Source organism: Chionomys nivalis, chromosome 25 (assembly GCF_950005125.1).
Source record: "Chionomys nivalis chromosome 25, mChiNiv1.1, whole genome shotgun sequence".
Classification (NCBI taxonomy): domain Eukaryota; kingdom Metazoa; phylum Chordata; class Mammalia; order Rodentia; family Cricetidae; genus Chionomys; species Chionomys nivalis.
In genome coordinates, this window is record NC_080110.1 from 9,884,806 (window position 1) to 9,909,210 (window position 24,405).

Here is a 24,405-nt window from a genome sequence, read left to right on the forward strand (position 1 = left end):
TTTAATATGTGGGTGCTTTGCCTGCATGTAAGTCTGTGTATCACATGTTTGTCTAGTGCCCATGGAGACCAAAAGAAGGTGTTGGATCCTATGCTGGATAATTTTATGTCAACTGGACACAAGCTGACGTCATTTGAGAGAAGAGGGAGCCTCAGTTCAGAAAACACCTCCAGAAGAGCAGGCTGTAGGCAAGCCTACATTTCCTTAATTAGTGATTAAGGCCTAGCCTGATGTGGGTGGTGCCATCCCTGGACTGGTAGTCCTGGTTTCTATAAGAAATCAGGCTGTAAATAGCATCTTTTCATGACCTCTGCACCAGTTCCAGCCTCTAGGTACCAGCCCTGTCCTGACTTCCTTTGATGATGAGCCGTGATATATAAGTGTCAGCCAAATAAACCTTTTCCTCCTCAACTTGCTTCTACTCATGGTCTTTCATCACAGGAATAGAAACCTTAGCGAGGACAGATCCTCTGAAACTGGAGTTGAAGAAGCTTGTGAACTGTGATTTGAGTGCTGGGAATCAAACCCAGGCCCTCTGGAAGAGTAGTCAGAGCTTTTAACCACAGAGCCATCGCTCCAGTCCCTAGCTAACTTTTAAAAATAATACATTATTATTTATAGATTAGTATATGCCAAACATTTTCTTCCTTGTGTTGAAGTGAAATACTGTGCTTCCTGTGATCTTATTTGTGTATCTTTTGGATGGTATAACTTGCCAAAAAACCTTGGGTATTATAGGATGCAAATGTTTGCTGACAAATGTAATTCTTATAGGAAAGCTTGTGTTTTACTAACATACCTGTTTTTTTTTTTTTTTTTTTTTTTTTTTTTGGTTTTTTTTTTGAGACAGGGTTTCTCTGTGGCTTTGGAGCCTGTCCTGGAACTAGCTCCGTAGACCAGGCTGGTCTCGAACTCACAGAGATCCGCCTGCCTCGGCCTCCCGAGTGCTGGGATTAAAGGCGTGCGCCACCATCGCCCGGCCTAACATACCTGTTTTTATTGTGATAGTTATCTGACCATACACACACACACACACATGTATATACATATATATGGTCAGATACATACATATACACATATATGTATATACATACATATATTTATATATATGTATAGTCAGATAACTATCACAATATATAAATGGACTTGCTTTTGTATTTACTACTCTTGTAGAGGACATGAGTTTGATGCCCAGCACTCATGTCCAGCTTACAGCTGCCTGCAACTCCACCTGTACACACTATGAGCACCAGCGCTCACATATGCATACTACACACACACACACACACACACACACACACACACACACACTTAAAATAAGCTAAAGAAATACACAAGAGGAGGAGGAAGGGAAGGATTGATTTAGCTATTTGTTTTAATGGTTGTTTTTAATTTGTACAAATTATGTTAAGAAAATTTTAGTAAATTGAGCAGTATCTACAAGAAATGTTTAAGTGGAGGATTATGAAAGATGATGTTTAGAAATAAACATCTTTTTATCTAGCATTAAAAGTATGCCGATGTAGCATTGACTGCTCTACTGACTTTCATAGGCAAAGATACAAAAATAATTTATTTAAAGAACATTTCTGCATTAGTAGTCAGCAGGAATAAAAGTACCTACGTCACAGGTAATTATAAAGATGATATGAGACATTGCAAAGATAGTATTAGTGCTTTGATGTGTAACATGTAAGTGATCTGTACCTGTAAGCTATTATCACAGATTAAGTGTTCCGTATGTGAAGTGTGTGGAACCAGAAGTATTCAGATAATTGAATTCTTCAAGCTTTGGAATATTTCAGATTTCATTGATTGAGTACCTCTAATCTGAAAATCTGAAGTCCAAAATGCTCCAAAATCTGGAATTTTCTGAGCATTGATACAGTACAAAAAGCTACAGCTTTGGAACATTTTGAATTTCAGATTTTTTATGGGCCTTAATCAAAAGTGTGTCTTACTGATAATTCCTTTTTAAAATCCTCAAGGATGAGGAATAGCAAAGACGTTCTCCTGCCGGCTCTGAAGAAGTAGACTTCATATGAAATAGCAATGTGACAGATGATGGACAGCTCCCAGGAGCTGAAGGCCGTAGTCCTATCAGCATAAGAGCTGAACTCTACTAATATAACTAGTAAACTAGGAGAGAACTCCTGGTCCCAGGCGAGATCAACCCTTTAGCTGCATTCATTTGACATTAAGTAGAGAACATAATTTAGCTGTGTCTATACCTTAACCCAGTGGCTCTCAACCTGTAGGTTGTGACGCCTTGGTGGGGTGCCGAATGACCCTTTCACAGGGTCACCTAAGACCATTGGAAAATACCTAAGACAGGTGTTTACAGTATAATTAATAACAGTAGCAAAATTACAGATATAAAGTATCAGTGAAAATAATTGTATGGTTGGGGGTGACCAGAACATGAGGAACAGTTAAAGGCTTGTAGCATTAGGAAGGTTGAGAACCACTGCCCTAACCCATAAATATTGTAAGATAATACAGGTATGTAATTGAAAGTCTTTATTTTGATGTCATTATGATACTCGGGTTTTGGTGCTTGAAAACTGGCCGCAAATGTAACAAACACCTCAAACAATGGAGTCATTTTAGAACTGGAAAGGTGGTAGAAATAAGAATCGTGAGGATTACCATACGGTTTAAAGCAGTCTAGGAAGGCCTAAATGATTGTCATAATCTGCACTCTACGGTTCAGAAAGAAGTAAGAACATATTCTTGGAAACTAAAGAGAAAGAGACTGTCACTTGTTGAACATGTGTAGTGCATGAAGCTTAGTGTCCTGTAACTGGGTAGAAAGCAGAATTTGTTAACTAACAATTCTGGATGTATGACTGATAAGATTTATAAGTCCTAGTATATATGCTTGAAAATGCTATAATGAAAACCATTGTTTTCTATAATATTTAAAAAATTAAAGGAAATTGACAAAACTATTGGGGTAAATAATAGCACTACTAAGAATGACGACAGTGACTTATCATTTTGACTAATTAGCCTAAACAAAGAGTTGAGGGACTGGAGAGATGGCTCAGTCAGTATCATTTCTTCCATGTAAACATGAGGTCCTGAGTTCTGTTTCCCAGCACCCTCATAAAAAGCTCTGGGCATGGTGGTACTCATCTGTAATGCTGGGTGATAGTGCTGGGTTATGTGGGAGACTGAGTGGAAGAGCCTTGACGCCCCCCAGCTAAATCAGTAAAGGTTCTGTGAAGAAACCCCATCTTAAAAAAAATAAAAGGTAGAGAAGAGATTAAGGACACATGACCTATGAACTCCACACGTGCATATTTGTGCACTTGTACACATATGTGCATATACTTCACAACAATGTACATATCTCCCCCCCCATATACAGAGATCTAAAAGTAAAACATAGGTTATATCACTTGTTTTTTTGTTTTTTTCTTTATTCTCCTGTAGTAAAATGTGAAACATAAAAGATTAATTGAAGGAAGAGCTCTTGAAGAAAAAGAAAATAGATTTGGTATTCAAAAAAGTTCTCTGCCTTTCCAAATAATAAAAATGCTAAGCAGCAGAAGTATATTGAAATTGTTATATAAAGACCAGTTGCAGCCATACCTTAAGATCTCAGAGTGAGCAGAAGAACAGAATAATCACATCAAGGGTCTTGTCAAGTGAGCATAGATTTCTCCTCTCTTCCCTCAAACCAGAGGGCCTCTCGGAAGTCTGAAGTATTGTCTCAGCCATCTCAGGCAAAACATAAAAATACAAATAGGATTATATAAAAAGGTTTGCACACATGGGCTTTCTTTATTGGAGTGAAATCCTCAGAAATTCCCACAAGACCCAGAAGGATTTTGAGGCATTTACTTGGGAGAAGCTCAGCTTACTTGGACTGAAATGGACTTAGAAAGTACAAAGTAATAGAGGCGTTTGTATCCACAAAATCTCTATTGGCAAAAGTAAGACTTAAACCTAATGGTTTGCAGACACGTGCTTCCTGTCATGCAAAAGAAAGGACAGCCTCAGACAAAAACTAAGAGCCTGCCAGACAGTGGTGGTGCCTTTAATCCTCACATTTGGGAGGCAGAGGCGGGAGAATCTCTACAAGTTCAAGGCCAGTCTGGTGAACCGAGTTCCAGGACAGCTAGAATTATTACACAGAGTAACATAGTCTCGGAAAACCAAACCAAAGCAAACAAAATCTAAGAGCTCAGAAAGCTGAGCCATGAGCCACAGAGGCTTTGAAACAGAATCAGTGGAAGTCTAGTCCTTGGCTACTGGATTTCAGAATTATTAAGGACCAGTGACTTCCTTTTTTATTTATTTATTTATACATGACTGATACACTATGCCCTTTTCCCTTCCCCAATTCGTGTTTCTCTCTACTACATGCTTATGAACATTTTTCTGTTTCCCAAGGACTTTTAAAAAACCATCTATTGTAGTGTGGGACTGCTGTTAAGATTTTCCCCAGCTTTTATGTGTCTGAAAAAGTTTGTTTTACAAAAATATTTTCACTAAATATTGAATTCTTAGTTGACAGTTCCCCCCTCTAATTCCGTAAAGATTTTTTTTTTTTTTTTTTTTTTTTGGTTTGTAATCAGGTTTTCATTTGTGTTTCACGTAGCACAGGTGCAGTCATTCTGACATTTGAGTCTTTGGTGTCTTTCCCCCACCCCCATTGCCAGCTCTTTACTACTTTTGAACAATTTTGATTACATAACTTTGCTTCTTAGTGCTTGGGATTATAGAACTTCATAGGTCTTGGGATTTTATTGGTCTTATAGTTTTTAACCAAACAAAATTTGGAGGTGTTCTATCTATAAATTTTTTCTCTTTTACCTCTTGAAGATTGAAGTGTGCTCTTAATGCTAATCATTTGAAATTCTCTTCTCGCTTACTGAGATTCTGTTGTTAAGAAAGACTTAGTTTTAGTCTTTCCTTTTTTTCCTGTATTTCATTTCAGAGAATTTCTATGGTGCTCACTTTACTCAAGTTCATTGATGTTTTCTTCTGCATTGTCTGTTCTAAATTAGTCCCAGACAGTAGCTTTTGAAACTCAAAATTGTAAATTTCATCTCCATAATTGTCTTTTTATATTTTTTCTAATCTCTTTAACATATTCTGTCTTTTCTCTAGTGTTTTGAGCAGTTATGGGAACTTTGTAACAATTGTTTTAATGTCTTTCTCGGTGACTTTGGGGTCTGTTAAGGTTGGTGATTTAGGTTTTTTTTTTCCTTATTCAGTATCAGGTGGTGTTCTCTGTCTTCTCATGCTTGAGGACTTTTTATTGGATGCTAGACTCTGTTAGGGGTTGGTTATTTCTGTGCTCCTCTGATGTTCTTGATCTTTGACAGTTGCACGGTTCAGGCTTTGCTCTGCGGTCAGAGACACCTGTAGTGTGAGGCTTGTTTCCCCTGCTGAGACAAGGCATACACGACTTTCCTTTATTTGTGAAATTAAGTTTTTCCTTCTGGCTTTGGGAACCAGGCATTATTCACTGGCTGCGTGAGCTCGAGTGCTCACCTCTCTTCTTTCCTTGGCTTATGTAGTTTCCCCAGATGCACTGGTGTTGTAATAGGAGCGGCAGGGCTACGTCCCCGGCACCCAGCCGCCCGCATGGCTGGCTTATGCCCCGAAATAATTACACGGAAATCTGTATTCTTTTGATCACTGCCTGGTCCATTAGCTCCAGCCTCTTATTGGCTAGCTCTTATATATTGATCTAACCCATTTCTAATATTCTGTGTAGTACCACGAGCTGGCTTACCAGGAAAGATCTTAACCTGCGTCTGTCTGGAGTGGGAGAATCATGGCAACTCACTCACTCGGCTTCTTTCTCCCAGCATTCTCTCTGTTTACTCCACCCACCTAAGGGCTGGCCTATAAATGGGCTAAGGCAGTTTTCTTTATTAGTTAACCAATGAAAGCAACAGATAAAATACAAGAACTACCTCCATCACACTGGTGAGTACTGGACTGAATGAGTCCAAGCCTTTGTAGAGCTCAGCGCTCTGGGCATGCTCCTCTAGTGCTGCCCCTCTGCTCCTGAATTCTCCCTTTGCTTCCTCAGGACAGGGAGTTTATGAGCTTCTGCTGTGCCCTGGATCCCCTCAGTGTTCACTTTTGTCTGGTATTAAGTAGCCATTTAAATTTTTTTCTTCATGATTTGGCTGAGATATCTAGCTTTTTATTATTTTGGCTAGAGGTTTAAGCTTTTCATTTTTAATTAACTCTCACTTATGGAAACCTTCAACCTGTACATGAACGTAGAGTGACATAATCTATCCTCATGTATTCAGCACCATTATCATATTTGAACCATTGCTTTTTGCTGTTACCATTCAGTCTGTTTTGTCATTCTCTACACAGTGATTTGAATAAGACCATATTATTTCAGTCTTGACTTACTCAGTATGTATCTCTGTTACATACACAGGTGACCACCCTTTAAAAGTATAACTCATATTTTTACTACACTGAAATTCATATTCTGCAATACCTTTAGCGATTCATCTTTGTTCTGATTTCCTTAATTTTTCTAGTTTTCCTTCTCTTTATAATTAACTTGTTTGAAATAGGATCCTATTAACTTATTCCTTTTAGTTACCATCCTCCTTAGATGGTCTGTATCACCTTGACTTGACACTAGTTATGCCTGATTTCTCTAGTCATCTTCACTGCTTCTCCTCCCATAGCTACAGGATTTCTCCTGCCAAAGCTTTGCTTTGTTTATTCCTAAACTCCCAGCTGTCGTAGTATGCTTTATTCTTTTTCTCTCCCTCCCCTGTCTTCTCTAGTCTCCTCTTCTTTTTGATGGTCTGTTTGTGTACCCCACACTGACATTGAACACAACACATTTTTGAGTGCAGAGGTCATAGACCTGAGTCAGCATACTTGGCTTGTTAGTGCTGAAGCTTTGGCTTTTCCTGTGTGTGTGTGCATTCATTCTACCTAAAATATCTTTTCTCTTTGTTTTTGCTTTTTTAATAGCTTTTATTTGCCTACTTTATTACTTGTGAATGATATTTTTTTCACAGCAGAATTTGAATTTATTATGGGAAGATGCATGCTTCATTCTGAGTCTTTGTCACCTTTAGAAAGTTATTTAGGGTCTTTGTATGCTTCAGTGTAGCCTCTTTGGGGGGGGTTGTAGATTAGCTAAATTGCTGCATACAGAGCAAAATTGTATGTAAATGATCATATATTACATAATGTTTTATATTTAGAAGACTTTCATTCAGTAGAGTGTAGTATTTCGAGCAACTGTGAAATATTGAATAAACGAATAAAGTTGTACATTATTCATGTTTTCAAAGAAACTCATACAAATATGAGACATTATTTTTCCAGCCAGTGTTTGTTCATTTGTTCTTTTATTGATTCATGAAACAGGAATTCAGTAGTTCCTATATGGTAGGAGTGATGGAACGTGTTGGAAAAATAATGACGAATCTTAGCGACAAGGAGTGTGCCCATATGTTGCTTACATAAATATTAATTATTCACTGAAGTGAGTGCTGTAAGAGTATGACAGAATAGAGCCAAAATTAGTTTTGCTGGTCAGAATAACAGCTTTTTAAAAAGAAATTATCCTTAATTTTTTTAAAACTTTTTATTGATTTTTTTGAATTTTACATTATGTATCCCAATCCCACTCATCTCCTGTCCCCTCGTTTCTGCCGTGAAACCTCACCCCACACTGAATAAAACGAAATTTAAAAACAAAAAAACAAAAACAAACAAAAAAATCTTGGTGTGGAAGCTGTGATGTGACCCAGTGAGTCACTCATCTGGTTCAAGGCCTCTTGAGGGCTTCTGCTACACTATCAATATTGGGGCCTCACTGGACCTGCTCTTGGATATCCAGTCGTTGCCTTGTGTCATGGAGATCTGTAGCTTTGGATCTGCAGGTTCAGCTCCTTTACATTCTCTAGCAGGTCACAGATGAGGTGGGGTTTGGTGTGAACTCCCCCATAGCCCTGGTTCTGATTCGGGGTGGTAGCTGGGTTGGTCAACCAGCTTGCTTTCCCTCATGTCACCACATGGGCGAGCTCTCCAGCACTGCTCCCCCAGTGCAGCAGACAGCAAGGAGCAGGGCCAGTCCCCTGCTCTCACCCGCCCAGACTGGTTCACCCACACACACCACCAGAGCCAGCTCTACTATTTTGCCCAAGCGAGGTGCTGGACCCACTTTCCCAGTTGCTGCAGTTTGTGAGGGCCAGGGCCAGCTCTTCCATTCTCAATGTCCCTGAGGTTGGCTCTTCTACCTGCTGCCGGTGGCAAGAGTTGGGCATGGGGAGGGCAGGTTTCCCTCACCCATGTCATCACATGACATACCCGAGAGGGGGCAGGGGCCCCTTTCTTGCTTTCATATCCACAGGCTGGATCTCCTGAGCTCCCCCTGCCAACATGGTCTGCTCTAGTGTGCATCCCAGGCAAGGTGTAGGGGCCTCTCTCCCTACTGCTCCAGTTGCTGAGGGGCAGGGCCAGTTCTTCCTATTGCTGCAGCCAATGAGGAGTGGGGCCAGTTCTGTGTAGCCCTATCTTCTCAGGCTTAAGTGGTAGTAGGAGCCGCTGGGTATGATAGACCACGACTGTGTCAGGGCCATTGACCCAGAATGGCCCCTGGCAGCAGCACAGGCCCAGATGACATTGCCCCTGGTGGCAGTACAGGCCACCCAGATGTATATGGTTCAGCGGAGGCTCAGCACTTGGATACCAGCATGGCCCTAAGTGACAACCCAGGCTCCTGATGTCTGCAATAGACAATGGCTCCTGACATGGTACTTAGAAGCAGCCGGTGCCCAGGATGTCACCATGGCCTTGGGTGACAGCGCAGGTCACCCAGACAGGCATGGAATCAGTGGTGTCGTAGCCCTTGAACATACACATGACCTCAGGTGGTGACCCACATCCCAGACATTGACATAGTCTTTGATGGCAGCAGGAACCTCAGACATCAATGCAGACCTGGATGCAGCAGGGCACAGACCCAGACATGGCCCTAGCCATAGCCTGGGCCCTATATTCTTAATTTTTAATTAATTTTAATAATATAACTGCATCATTTCCCCCTTCTTTTTGAAAATAAAACTGAAGAATTTTCTGTGGTATTATAAATTACTACACCTTTATTTTATATTTAGAAAACAGACTATCGGTCATTGTTTCTACACAGTAGTCTCAGCTGAGAAGTAAATTCTTAAAAATTATAAAAATTATCAGTGGTTTTTCTTTTCTTTTTTTTCTTTTTGAAACAGTTTCTCTACGTAACTCTGGCTATCATGGAACTTTGTAGAGCAGGCTAACCTCGGACTCAGAGAGCTGCCTGTCTGTGCCTCCCAATGCTGGGATGTGTGCGCCATCATGGCCCAGCTAAAAATTACAAGTGGATGTTTTTTCATTAGTCATATTGACATCTCTGATACCAAGATTGAGATTCTTAAGTTGTTGTTTCAGGGATTCGTTGTTTTTATCTTGTTCTCTTTCACGTGTGTGTGTGTGTATGCATATTTTCACACACTTGTGAAAACACCTTTGAGAGCATGTGTGAGAACACATGCATGTATGTGCAAATGCATGTGGAGACCTGAGATTGATGTTGAGAATTATCTTCAATTGCTCTTCTCCCTTATTCATTGAGATGAGATCTAGGGCAAACCCAGTGCTGGCTGATAAAGGCTACTCTTGTTGGTCAGCTCGCTTTGGGGAATCCTGTCTCCACCTTCTGAGTCTGGAATTATAATAGGCGTTGCCTTTGTGGCAGGTGGTTTCACTGCTAAGCTGTTCCCCCAGCTCTGATAAGTCGTATTTAGTGATTATACAAATTAACCAAAGTGTAAAAATGTCTGTAATTATACTTGTCATAGAAGAGACTTTGAAACTCTTCATTTTTGTATTTATAGTTGTTTGTATTTTTTTTACGTACTAGGTATTAACACCACAAAAATTGGAATTGGTAAAAGCCCAAATACAGCAAGAATTAGAAGCTCCAATGCGAGAGCGTTTCCGCACTCTGGATGAAGTAAGTAGTGAGGTAGAATAACTGCATTCATCTTTATCCCTCCGTGGAAAGCATTCTTGATTTACCTAAATCTTCTCCATGGCAGTCCCTACAGTGGTCTCTGAGGCGTTAATAGGATTGAACTCCATTATCTCTTTCTCTTTTCCTCCTTCATCCACGCTGGCCTCCTGATATTTGATTGTTATTCAAGAAATGTTGGGATTCAAGAGTCTTTGCATTAGTGCTGTATCTGCCTTGAATATTTTTTTTTTTGGATTTTTGAGACAGGGTTTCTCCGTAGCTTTTTGGTTCCTGTCCTGGAACTAGCTCTTGTAGACCAGGCTGGCCTCGAACTCACAGAGATCTGCCTGCCTCTGCCTCCCGAGTGCTGGGATTAAAGGTGTGCGCCACCGCCTGGCTTGAATATTTTTTAGATCTCTTTGGCTGACTCCTTAATTGCTTGCTAATCTGTCCAAAAATGTTAGTCCTTCACTAAGCCTTCTTTGGCCATTTCCTATCCCATTTCCCTGCTAAATACTACAGCCTGAGAGCCTGCTTTCTTGCCCTAAACTTTTGGAGTTTACTTACCTCCCTATTTTTGTTTTTCTGTGGTACTTGTTACCTTATAATATTTAATATAATAATTAGGCTAGTTTGCCTAATTATTGTGGCTTTCGTTTTAGCACTTCTAGAATGGAAAACACAGAATGCTCTGAGCACTTCCTTTCTTTTGATGCAAGGAAGAACTTGTGTTTTGTTCACAAGTTCCTGAGAATGGTTCCTAACATACAGTAGGTGAAATGATATTTGTCAACTCAAAGGATGGATTTGTTACTTCCCTGTTGCTTTGATACCCTGACAAAAGCTACTTAGAGAGGGAACAGTTTATTTTGGCTTCCAGTTTGAGGCTGCCGTCCACGGTGGTGGGGAAGGCAAGATGGCAGGATCTTGAGGCAGCTGCCCACTGCGTCCTTAGCCAGGGAAGTGGAGACGATGAATGCTTGTGCTGAGCGCTCTGCTCCTGGTGCTGCCCTCACTGGAAGGGAGGATCTTCCCACCCTCAGTGAACCTGCACCGGCTAGCCCCTCACAGGTGTTCGCAGAGGTTAACCTGATCTAGAAGTGTGCTTGGAGGCCTTTCTCCGGATGATTCTGCATTCTGCCAAAGACAATCGATATTAACATCACACAACCTCAAAAAGAAAAGTGCTCCTATTTTTACTTTGGGAAATTATATTACTAAATGTTTGATAAAGAGGACAGGAAAAGACTGTAGAGAATGAATTAGGTACTGGCGTAGATATTTTATATGCTAACTTTTTAACAAATCAGTTCTTACGTGTGTCCATTATTTCTGTTTCCTTCAAAATGTACCCCTTTGGGAGACTGGAATAATCTAAAATATTGCCATTGTGCAGGAAGACTTGCAAAATTCTCTTTTGTAATGATTTATTGATTGATATCCTGATTTTTCAAACATGCCCCTAATGGCAATATATCTTAGTGGCAGGGTATCATGCTTTGGAAGTAGATTGAATTTTTTATAAATAAAATTACTCATACCAAGGGTAGGTATTCAAGTTAAATAAGAACAAGTTTTTAAATCTTAGTATGTATTTTGTATAATAACAACAGCACAGCTGTTTTCTTATTCTATAGGTTTGTTTAGAAGTCTTTCAGCTAAAGATTATTGAACTATTATTTTAGGAGTCTCACTTCCCTTATTGCCTAGTTTACTGGTGCTTACTGAAATAGAATCTTTCATACCTGACTGCTCTGTTGCCTAAGTTTCTTGTTGAGTATTCAGGGTGCCAGCAACTTTTGTAGGTTGTTTGGTGACAAGATTAGAGCACCTTAGGTGTTTCTGGTAGATGATGAGCCGTGGATGTTGTGTTCTTCAGGCTAGTGTGTTTGAGTTGAATGGTTGTAATATTTGACTAAGCCTTAAGTTAGTACACTAAATATTCAAATAAGTTTTTTCTACTTTGAGATTATCTAGTCTGTCTTTTAGAGAGGGATGTCTTATACTTTGTTACACTTGTTAAAATCTAGCCATATTTTGAAAGACATGCCACATCCTTAACTAAGATTTTAATTCAGAGGTGGTGACTTTTGTGACATTAAATATTTGATAGCACAGTGAAAATCTGTGAAGACAGAGCATAACTTGAATGGTAATTCATCTTATTGGTGCATTCCAAGGAGGATACTAATCTGCTTTCTTTTTCTTCTTTTTCATGGGTAAAGTGTATGCATATGGTGTGCATGGTGTGTGTGCACCCTTGCATATGGGTGTGTGGGCACATGTTGAAGTGCATGTGTGGAGAACAAAACTGCTATCAGGATCCCTTGGTTACTCTTTGCCTTATTCACAAGGCAGGTTCTCTTATTTGAGCCCAAAGTTGTCTGGTCAGCTGGTCTAGCTCCTGTGCTCCCATGGTCCTTTCTCTGTCTTCTGGTGGCTGCAGTTACTAGCATGCCCTCAGGTCCACCAAGCATTCCCATTGGTTCTGGGCATCAGAGCTGCTGAGCCAGCTCCCTTGCGCTCATATATATTTCTGTTAAGCTTACCTTTACCTTTCAGAATGGCTGTTAATAAACTAAAAATTATACTGTACAGTGAGTTTTGGAGAAGGTACAAATTTCACTTTCAGATTTGTCATGCATCATAATCTCTTTGTAATTTAGGAAGTGGAAAGGTATAGAACTGAATATAATAAGCTTCGCTATGAGCATACATTTCTCAAGTCAGAATTCGAGCACCAGAAAGAAGAGTTTACTCGTATTTCAGAAGAAGAAAAAATGAAATATGAATCAGAGGTAAGTAATTAGTTATGCTGGTTTATCAGAGATTGTTGTAGTAAATAAAATTTTATGATTACATACTTTTATAAGTTCCAAATTAGAGCTGATTGTGTAATTATGTTTTATTAGTAAAAGTATTTGCTTTCTTTTGTTCTTTGTCAACAATTTCTTGTGAGTGTTTTTCTTTGACTATTTGTCACCTGTTTTCTTTTGTCAGTTTTATTAGCCACTGGAGATAGATAAATCACACAGCCTCATGTTACCTTGGAGAGACAATTTTCTCTGTAAACATTACTTATGTGATTCCTTATTTAGTACAGTCCTCTATTTAGGACCAAGCACCTCCTAGGTAGCTCTGGTTTAAGCCTTTGTACCTTGTTGATGTTGCTCTAAGCTGTCACTCTCAACTTTTTTTGACATCCGCATGCAGTGCTTCCTACAGTGCCTCCTCCTAGTTCATCTCTATTGCTTTGGGCAGCCATTTTACTCATTTTGCAGTTTGTCTTCGACTTTCGCTAAAACAGTTTTTTTCCTTTATCTCTGTTTACTCTTAATTTCTTTATGATAAACAAGTAGCAATTCTGTTCTAACATTTATAAAAAAAAACTAGGCAGATATTTGTATCAGTACACTATATACCATATAGAAATACAGCTACATGGTATTTATATCATTGTGCTTATTTGGAATTAAAGTATTCTTACCTTCCTTTACCAGTTAAAAATATTCTTAGTGTTTTAGCCATCTAAAAAAGCCAAGAGCGCAGTACTTGGCTTAGACTGATTTATTATCAGTGAACAGTTTCTTGATTGTCAGTAAGAAACTAAACTCTTGATCAGTCAAGTTCTTCAGCATAACAGTCCTTGAATACTATGGATACTTAAAATGAGTTTTCTCATTTAACTCTGTTTCTTCTCACAGTTTAAAATGCTTTATTTCGGTATAATTTCATTTTAATTTAATAGTAAGATGAGGAAAAACTTATTCATTTGAAATTAAAATGCTGAAGCATAAGATAACAAATTGTCAGAAATTTTACAAAGTCCTCAGCCAGCTCAACAGTAGAGGTAGATAATCCTAACATTCCTATCTCAGCTCACATGTTAGAGTCTTAAGTTAGAAATTATTAATGATTTGAGGTTATCACACTGATTAGTGGTCACCTGTTTTAGGGTTTTGATTGTTGTGAAGAGACACCATGACCATGACAACTCTTGTAAGAGGAACAGTTATTGGGGTGGCTTGCTTGCAGTGTTAGAGGTTCAGTCCATTACTATGACAGGGAGCATGGCAGCATGCAGGCAGAGGTGTTGGAGGAGAAGCTTAGGTCTTACATCTTACAGGCAACAGGAAGTTAGCTGAGACATTGGGCAGTATCCTGAAGCCTGCCCCACAGTGACACAGCTTCCTCCAACAAGGCCATACCACTTCAACAAAGCCACACCTCCTAGTAGTGCCATTCCCTATGAGCTTTTGGGGGCCAGTTACATTCAAACTACCACACCACCCAACAGCTTCAGTTTTGTTAATTGTTCAGCTCATGGATACCTATCTGTGATTGGAAAAGGCTTCGTTCAAATCTGTAAGTATAACAGACTATGACCTGTAAGGATTCTGTTGTGGAAAATAGAAATGATAAAGATTTTCAAATTTGATGTGAAATGAAGAGTCAGTATGTTGACAACTTCTGGGGTTCTTTATTGTGGTGCTTTAATTTAGATTTGCTTTTGAAATCAGTTGATGTGTTTACTTGGTGGTGATTGTATGTATTCTTCAGACTCTTGATTTTGTTGGCTTTTCAAAAAAAAATTGATGAAAAGAAATATGTTGACAGAGGTTTCTGTCCCACCAGGTTCCGTAGCCATTTAGTCCCAAATAAACACAGAGGCCAAATTAATTATAAACTGATGGGCCTATTAACTCAGACTTTATTAACTAACTCTTACATTATACATTAACCCGTTATTCTTGTCTGTTAGCCACATGACTTGGTACCTTTATCAGTGACGTATTCTCATTTTGCTTCCTCCATGTCTGGCTGACACCTGCAGAATCTGCCTTTCCTCTTCCCAGAATTCTGTTCTGGTTGCCCCACCTATACTTCCTGCCTGGCTGCTGGCCAATCAGCTTTTTATTAAACAAGTACAGGAGACAAATCTTTACAGGGTACAAGACCATTGTCCCACAGCTCCCCCCCTCCCTGATTTTTTCAAAACAAAAACTCTGAGTCTAATCTCCTTTATTTAGCTTTCTTCCTCACCATTATCCATAACAACATTCTAAACAAAGGCAAACATTCATAATCCACATTTGGGAATGTGGGCATAGTTTTCTGGGATACTTACTGCTTGTTGGAGGTGCTGATCATCTTATGGGGACCTAATGAGAATTGAAAATTATGGTCAAGTCCTGACTGGAATATTCTATGAGAGTTGATCATCTCAACCAGCAGTCTTGAGGCTGTTCTAGATGTAGAACTCAGACATCTGGGTCATGCGCTCCTATCAGAGATTTCTCAGGGGGTCTTTCTTGATCAAACCTGAGTTTTCTTAACCCAGAATGAATCCACAGCCTCTCATTTCCTGTGGAAACAAAAGCAAAACCTCTTTTCCAAAGTAACATATCTTTTGACTTAAATTTTGAAATCAAGGCATTTTCAAAATGTATATGTTTGATTAATCCAGCAACATTTATAATCAAATGTCTTTTAGCAGCTGTTGCTCCTTCCTCAGCTGTCAAACAATTCAAACACAAGCACATACAGTATGCAGATTCTCTGTATTTTCCATCTTACGTGGCTTTTTTTAAAACTCTATTTTATTTTTACTTTTATTTTTTTATCTTTCTTTTTTTATAAAGACAGAGTTTCTCTGTGTATCTTTGACTGTCCCAGAACTCACTCTGTAGACCAGGCTGTCCTTCAACTCGGAGAGCCGCCAACCTCTCCCTCCCAAGTGCTGGGATTAAAGCTGTGTGCCACCATACCCAACCCTTCTCTCTCTCTCTCTCTCTCTCTCTCTCTCTCTCTCTCTCTCTCTCTCTCTCTCTCTCTCAGTTAACCTTTTTCTTTTCTCTCCCAAGCCTATATATATTTCTAAACACACTGTAAACCATTTAGAGGTTTTCTTCATCTGAATATATCTTTATTGTGTAACTCTTTTTCTGAGCACATGAGTCTTTAGTTTGCTAAGCGATATGGCCAGGATTATAGTCCTGGCTTTGACAGCTTGATCCACTCTATTCCTTAGCTTTCTGAGAGTCTAGCCTCATGGCCGAGGTACTGGCCGGGCCATGTTTATTGCCGCAACTTGATGGTGTTTCAAGGTCCGTGCCACTACCAAGAAGCATGCTGTCGGCTATTCACAAATACCATTTAAGTGTTTGCTGATGGGTCCTTTTAAAACAGCTGCAAGGTTTTTCAAGCTAAAGCAATCAGGAAGCCTCTCTTAAGTGAGACGCGCTTGCCTCTAGCAAGCAGAGCCCACCCAAGAAAATGCTGCTACCATGAAGCCATGCTTAATTCTGTTCTTTTGTGTCTAGAATTACTTCCCAAACTCTCTCAGGTTTTAAGGATTTAGCTGTCCATGTTGATGCCAGAAATGTTGGTCTAAAAATGTTATTACTAATATATTTTTCTCTCAAAAAGACGAAATAATATTTAAAATGCAGATATTTTAAGGGATTGTTAAGAGCCTAGAGGAAACTTTCTGCTTTTTCTTTCCCTCAACTCATCACTTATTGTAATAGTTCAGTACACACATAGTGCTTTATACAGTAAAACTTGGTAAGGCAATTGTGGGTTATGAAATAGCAGATATAATTTCAATTAGGGTTTATAGGAACAGAAAATGTAATTTTAGAATTTCAAAGTGGAGTCTGCCTATACCACTTTCATTTTTACAATTTAGACTTCTGTAAATATATAAATTCGAATACTAAAATGCAGGCAAATGCTGTTTTATTGTACTTGTTGTACTTTGCTGTTATTATCTTTTCATAACACAAATTGCCATTCTATGGCATCCCTGAGTTGAGCAAATTTATTGGTGATAGTTTTCAAACAGCTTGTTTTCTTCCTTGTTTCAGTCGTTCAGAATACAGGTAATATTGTGGCAAGCGTCATACTGTTTCAGACCTTTGCATTAGTGTATCTGCTATTTAGATCTGTACTATGCTGATTGTTTTTGGTTGCCATGATCTGCTGATGTAAGGGGTTGAACTTAACCAGGAAATGTTGTGGAGTCTAAACATACCACTATTCTTCTCGCCTGGTCTCCCTGTACCCTGAACCACAATGATAATAAAATCAGGCCACTTAATATTCTACAGAACTTCTATGTGGGACATCCTTTGAGGGTACATTTCCATGATAGGAAGACCACCTAGTTCTCCTCTCTTAAAAGGTTTCATTGGCCAGGTGGTGGCAGTATAGGCCTTTAATTCCTGTAGTTGGGAGGCAGAGGCAGGTGGATCTCTTGAGTTCAAAACCAGCCTGGTCTACAGAGTGAGGCTGGGTACAGCCAGGGTTACACAGAGAAACCTTGTCTTGCCTCCCCCGCCCCCGAAAAAGTTTTTACTAACTCCCAATAGCTCCAAAGTGGGTGATAAGCCTTTCACATATTTGTCATGAGGAAAACATTGCAGATCTAAACTTTAGCTGTTGGTAAGCTACAGAAGAAGTTTGAAGCTAGCAGAACTTGTTTATAAGATTTAAGGTAAGGAAAATCTCAGGAGGGAGGGGCAGTTCTCTGAATTCAAGGTCAACCTGCAGCCTGCTGGTCTACAAAGTGAGACTTTGTCTCAAAAAATAGATTTGAGGAAAGAGGCTGTCTGCATAGCATAAAAGTTTGAGGTCAAGCTGCAAGTGCTGGTGCGTAAGCTGCAGCCTAGCTACATCAAACAACAGTCTTACATCCGTGAAGTTTTTGTTGGGTGAAGATGTTACTTAGCACCTTAAAGAGAAACCAGTGCCTGGCATCAAAGAGCAAACCCTCCTTTTAGTGTGAGGCAGATGAAGTTGATGAAGTTAACTGGAAGTGGAAGCCAATATTCATTTGCCATTCTGAAAATCCTAAAGTCTTCAGGATCGGGCTAAAATCTGTTCTGTCTGTGCCCTGTAAGAGGCACAGTGAGACCTAGATGGCAATATTATTACTAGTTTATGACATGTTTGACTGATTGTTTTAAGCTTGTCATTGAGATGTACTTCTCAGATAAAAGGATTCCCTTCTATATCTTACAGACATCCTTATTAATCACCTAGCCGTTTAGAAGCCTATGGAACAAGGAATGGTTTTTGGTTTCCACGCTGTATTATTTACACATACACCACAAAGCTAGTCTTCTCATAGGTAATTCGTCCATTGAATTTGGGCAGAATAAATCAGAAACCTTACGGAAATAATTCTCCATTTGAGTTCCATTACGAACATTTGTGGTTCATAGGAGGAGATTAAAATAGTAACATTAAACAAGAGTTTGAGAGAAGTTGATTGCAGTCCTCGTGGATGACTGAGTGTTGTTTCAAGACTTCAGTGACATAGTAACTGCAGAGATGACATAATTAGTAAGAGTTCTAAACGTAGAACATTAAGGTATGGCTTAAGTTTTTCAGTTTTACACTAAAGTTTGAGTAGCTGAAGAATTGCTTCTTATGGACAAGTAAAGAAGGTTACTGCCCCTTTATGGCAGGGATTGAGCCTCTTGCAAGAGAGATAAACACTGCTACTGAGTCAGCTTAGCCCAAGAAAGTGGCTCTTAAAGTGGAATGGGTCTCATGGCAATAAAGGGTCTACAGTATTGTATCAACTTAGTTGGTAAAGCAGTGGCAGGATATGAGAAATTGACTCCAGCTTTGAAAGTTCTGCTGTAGGTAAGAGACAATCACATAGCATAACATGTCATAGAGATGTCTTTGATGAAAGGAGTCAGGTGATGTGGCTAACATCATTATTGTCTTGGTATAAGATTACCACAGCTCCCAGCCATTAGCAGTCAGCATCCTAATCAGGCAGCAGCATTAACATGCAATGCCTTCTGGAAAATTAGGGTTCACTTAATGGTGATCATTGGCAGTTTTTAGCAATGTTGTATGTTTTCAGTAACACATTAGTTTTTTTAAAAAAAGATATAGTACTTTTATACCGTGAATAGACTAAAGTATAATAGATTTTTGTTTTATTTGTTTTTTAGAAAGGGTTTCTCTTTGTAGCTTTGGCTGTCCTGGAACTCACTTTGTAGATCCACCCTATTGGCCTTGAACTCAAAGATTTGCCTACTGGGATTAAAGGCAGGTGCCACCACTGCCTGGTTGAAATTTTTTTCTGTGTAATGAGAAACTAAAAGTAATTGTGAGACACACTTTATTGGAATAATTTGTTTTACTTTATTGTCCTAAAACTGAGCTTTTAAACCACCACACTATCCTTTCCTTGCAGCAGTGATTTTTATAAGAAGCAAATTAAAATAAATTTTAGTTTTGATTCAGAGTCACAAAATTCTTGTCTAGATTTATTTCAAGAAAATCATTAGTCTCATATTAAAACCTAGAAAGTTCCAAAACTAAATATAAGATAGCAACAGATGCAAATACTGTGTTGACAGATATTATACTCTCATTATCTGATAATAAAGAACTTAGAAAATAACCAAGCAGGGCATGGTGATACATGCTTATATTCCTATTACTCAGGAGACTGAGTCAGGAGGATTAAGAATTCAGTGGTTAGGAGTGTTCAGTGGTTAAATGCTCTTTAGAAAAAACCTGAGTTTGGTACACAGCAACCCTGTTGGTTGGATCACCACTGCCTGTGACTCCAGCTCCAGGGGATCTGACACCTTTTGGCTTCTGTGGACAGGCACCTGTACTCAAGTGCACATATCCACACAGACATACAAGTACACACATAATTAAGTAATAACAATATTTTTAAAAAGAGTTGAAGGTGATCCTTATCTGCATAGTTCAAAGCTGTTCCCAGCTATGTGGTATGATCTTTTCTCAAGCTAAACAAGAGTTGGAAGGACCTTGTTTACAGAAGAAAGGTAAGAGTGACAGCATGCTTAAAAGCCAGAAGGGAGTATAGGAGCAGCTGTAAATACTGAACAACAGCCGAGGTACTTGATCCTAGTGTCTGCTTGCCTGTTTCTGTATGCTACACCATAAATACAATAAAAACAAAGATGGATAGAGCAATTAGGTATACTCCCTTTTCCTATGTGTTTCAGGGAATTGAATTAATACTATTGTCCTTTTTAAAAGGAAGCCAACTACTCTTTGTGATCCCTGATCTGTCTCTGTCCATTTCTTCTACTTCGACTTTTGGAAAAGTGAAATTGGTTAATACCAGGTGCTGTCTTACCTGTCGAGCAGGTCTTTATTCTAGAAGAGAATAAAGTAAATGTGAATGTAACTGCAGTACAGGCAGATTTGGATAGATGTCAAAGAAGAGAAATTAGAGAAAGACCTCTGGAAATTGAAAGGAAGAGTTGAGATCAAAACAAATGAAGGACATCAAGGAAAATGACATGTGAATCTGATTAAAAGTGGAAGAAAAAGAAAGAGCTGAGGATGTGTCCAAAGTCTGTGCCCAGATGAATGAGCCAGGAGTGTTGTTTCGGCAGTGATTGAGTATTACAGGCTCCTCAACTGCAGAGGTTTTCCGCTGACTGGACATATCTTTACTCCTAAACTCGTGCTGGAGACAAAGCACTTAGTATTTATTATGCAAATGAATAAATGAGTTTAGTAACTGGAAAACAGTGGTCACAAGTTTGGGTAGGAAGGATTTTTTGATAGTGAATTCTGGTTGAGGAATTATAAATATAAAATTTAATCTTGACTGCCATTTGGTAGTTGTCATTGCTTCAGCTACCATTATAGGTATCATACAGGTTCCTCTCAAGTATTAGCCATATGACCTTATATTTAAAATGGGTACTGCCAGAGAATAGTGTTACTACTGACTTTATTTTACGTGAGGGCACAGTTGTCTATACCTGTGTTATATTTCGACTCCTGACCAAAATGAGCCACTAACAATCGCATATTAAAACTGTTTGCAGCTCAGCGTGTAGCTTAGTGGTCAAGGGCTCCTTAACCACATGTATCACCCTGCCCTAGGTCTGAACCACTGCCCAAAATAAAACGTTTGTCTGAGTTACCTTATGCCAAAGCTAAACAGTATCTTAAAAATCACCCATCCATCCCAAGTCCATCATTTAAACTGAAGCTGGGTACCAGTACTGTCCAAGAAACCCTAAAACAATATAGGCTAGAGCCATTGCCCTTGATTACCTTCTACAACTTGAAGGTAAGGACCATTGCTGAAGGCGCCTCATATTTTGTCGTAGGACTTGAGGAATCAAGCTGGTACTGATAGGAGCTGGAAGGCTCCTTCCTCCCTAAAGTCTGGCTCCAACAGTACTGGAAGGTGCTATGCAAACTGCCACAGGGAAAAGTTACCCACAGTTCCACCCAGCGGTAAGCCTGTGAACCACAATAGCCACTGGCCTGGCAGGATACTACAACTGTGCAGTAGTGGCGCTTATCTCTCATAGGGGTAAACCATCAGTCGTCTAATTGAACCTAAGACCCATCCAGTAGGAGTGAACTCATGCTTTATACTGTAAGCTCAGCCAGGGACCCATGGAGTGACCCTAGAGGGGAACCTACTACTGATAATTTTTCTAAATTAATGTAGATTTCAACTATTCTAATTACCCTTAGCCCCACAGAGAAGTACACCTCTCATTCTTAATCAAAAAGCTATTTTTGGAGCAGTTGGAGGATGCTGTACAGATCTGTGACTGGTCAGAATGTAAAGGGCTTGTGACTGTGGTGGGGACAGCCCTTGTTGGGACATCTACAGCACAACCTCTATACCTAAGGCTCAGAGCATCATGGGAGAGGTGGTGAAAGACTCTTAGAGTCAGAGAACCAGGGCAATTGCTATGAACTCTCAACAGGATGGTTGCCTGCAGCACAAGACTATACCCCTCAACACTCCAGTAGATGGGGAAAATTTTCACAAGGCTCCACCTCCAAAAAGAGAGACAGGCAGTCATTGGCTGCTGAGGGAGGGAGAATCTGGTTTATCCAGCGATGAGAGACCCTGCTAAGTGGTCAGCCCTAAATACATGTACATATGAATAATAGTACCTGCACTCAGTAGATTTTGTGTGTGTGTGTGTGTATGTGTCTGTACACCTACAATATTTATAGAAACAATATTTAGAAAAGAAGGTCATGAATTTGAGAGAGGGTGGGGAAACAGGAGTGGAAGAGGAGATAGGATGAAAATGATATCTTTATATATGAAATTCTTAAAACGTTAAAAATAATGTGATTTCACACAAAGTCATAGTGAGTTGAAGGAAAAAAAAGAGTAAAGTGTAGTCCAAGAGCAAACACAAGGGAGAATTGTTCTGCATAAAACATGGGGTGGAGTATAGGACAGAGATGCTACTTAACTATGTTCTTTCCTGTTTATTTGGTGGTTTTGGGGGGGGGGGGAGGAACACAGTGATATGAATTAAACCTGGAGTCCTGTGCATACTGAGTCTATCACTAAGCCCTTGGTTGGGTTTTTGACATTTACCTTCATGGATGAGTTTTCTAGAAAATATATGTTCACATACTGGTTGTTTCCATCTTTATACCCTGTTAATATCTTTAATCTACCGTGTACTAAATCAGACTTGGAATCCCTAAATTGTAGGGCTGAAAAAAGATAAGAGCTAGTCTCACCTGTAGAAGCCTCACACTTTGAGAGCTCTGCCAGCCTTTTCTATGTCCCAGAGCCTTTCTTTCGTATCCATTTGAGTTAGATTGAGCCTTGAGTGTTCATTTTGACTATTAATAGCCACAGATTTTGCTTTTTTGCATGCTTCAATTGAATAATAAGGAGTAACCCTAATATAGAGAAAGAATAAAAGAGAATTGCTAATGAGACTGGGTTTGTACCTCAGTGTAGAACACTGATGTATCTTGTTCAAGGCCCTCGGTTCGATCCCTGGCACCTCAAAGAAGAAGAGGGAAATTAACATGAAAAAGGAACTAAGAGCTCCAAGTAGATGTAGTGACAAGTTATAGAAAACCAGGAGGATCTCCACAGGGATTGGGTGGGGTCTAGTCTGTGCTCTTTCATTTAATCCTGAGCCCCAGTGGGCCTCTGAAATGCCCCAGGTGCTAGGAAACCATTTGGAGCCAACTTATTAGGAGTGTGTGGCATCTGGCTGTGGGAGCTGCTGTGAAGGAGAAGACTACCAGTATGAGTATCTTCTTGTTCCTCGGTGACTGTGGTATACCCTGGAATAGTCGAGAATGAAGACCTAGGTTGTCATTACAGAGTTAGGTTGTCACTTTTCAAGTTCATCTGTTGTATTTGTATTTACACATATTTGTGTGAATTAGTTGCTCTCAAACAGATGATTTATTAATATAGCCAAAGAATTAGCTGTCACGAAAGGACAAATTTGGGAGTGGTCACTGACTTGGTCTTGCATGAATTTCCATTATGGGCTTGTGTTTTTAACTAATTACTTTATGGTAGTATTTACAATTTTGAATTTTAGTCAGCAGCTGATTAAGTCCTGTGTCAGACACTGTGGGAGGAGAGGGGAAAATCAGAGAAAGTCCTTGCCCTTAAAACTGAGTCATGCTGAGTACAAAGTGAGGAACGTGACATTTTTAGATTTTTTTCTGTTTCCTTCATTTTCGAACCTGAGTTTTCATGTTGTGCAATTTTTAATTTTAATTTACTGACTTGTAAAGCATGTTCATGACTGAAAATTCAGTAATTTAGAGCTCGTATGCTTCCTTCCAAATTATTAGGTTGCACGGCTGGAGAAGGATAAAGAGGAACTCCACAACCAGCTGCTTAGTGTCGGTCCCACCAGAGACAGCAAGCGAGTGGAGCAGCTTGTGCGAGAAAAAACCCATTTGCTTCAGAAATTGAAAGGGTTAGAGACTGAAGTAGCAGAATTAAGGGCTGAGAAGGAGAATTCTGGTGCTCATGTAGAAAATGTCCAAAGAATACAGGTGAGGCAGCTGGCTGAGATGCAGGCTGCGCTCAGATCCTTGGAGGTAAGGCTTTAATTGCTTCCCAGTAGAGTACGGCCTAAGTTTTAAAAGTGCACTTGACAAGCCTTTGGTTTTTAGAGTATAAACACTTGCTCGCCGATCTGATGCTGACGCATTTGTGGAGTCCCCAGTGGGCACGTAAAGAAGAAAGGTGATTGGTCAGCAGTAGCTGTGCTACTGCATTTAGGAAGGGATGGATATTCATTCCTTGGGAACCATCATCTAAGTGAAATGACTTTACTCTTAAAATGTCACAGAATAAAAGATGCAAATATTCTCCAAATTTTTCAAGACTAAAGTCATCTGAAAACAGAAAAAATAATTACTTTTGAAATTATAAATTCCTAATACTAGAATTAAAAATCTTAAAATCATAATTCTGTTCGAGGAGACATAACATACTACACATACAGCTTCTAGTCAAAGTGATAAAAGTTAGCTGACTACTAATGCATACAGATCTGAATTATTTTCCTGAGTTCGCTAGAGAAAGAAAAATGTTGGCAGAGCCATACCAGGACCTCTGGGAG

The 24,405-nt window shown here is 39.5% G+C and overlaps 1 protein-coding gene across 3 annotated transcripts in view; it reads left to right on the forward strand.

Moving 5' to 3' along the window:
* Positions 1-24,405, forward strand: part of Cep83 (centrosomal protein 83) — a 102,318-nt gene that overhangs the window by 32,904 nt on the left and 45,009 nt on the right. For all 3 annotated transcript variants that reach the window (XM_057757805.1, XM_057757803.1, XM_057757804.1), the window contains 3 exons: positions 9,917-10,009; positions 12,676-12,807; positions 23,627-23,878. In XM_057757805.1, coding sequence (XP_057613788.1) covers positions 9,917-10,009; positions 12,676-12,807; positions 23,627-23,878 — 477 coding nt within the window. The remainder of the gene's footprint in view (positions 1-9,916; positions 10,010-12,675; positions 12,808-23,626; positions 23,879-24,405) is intronic.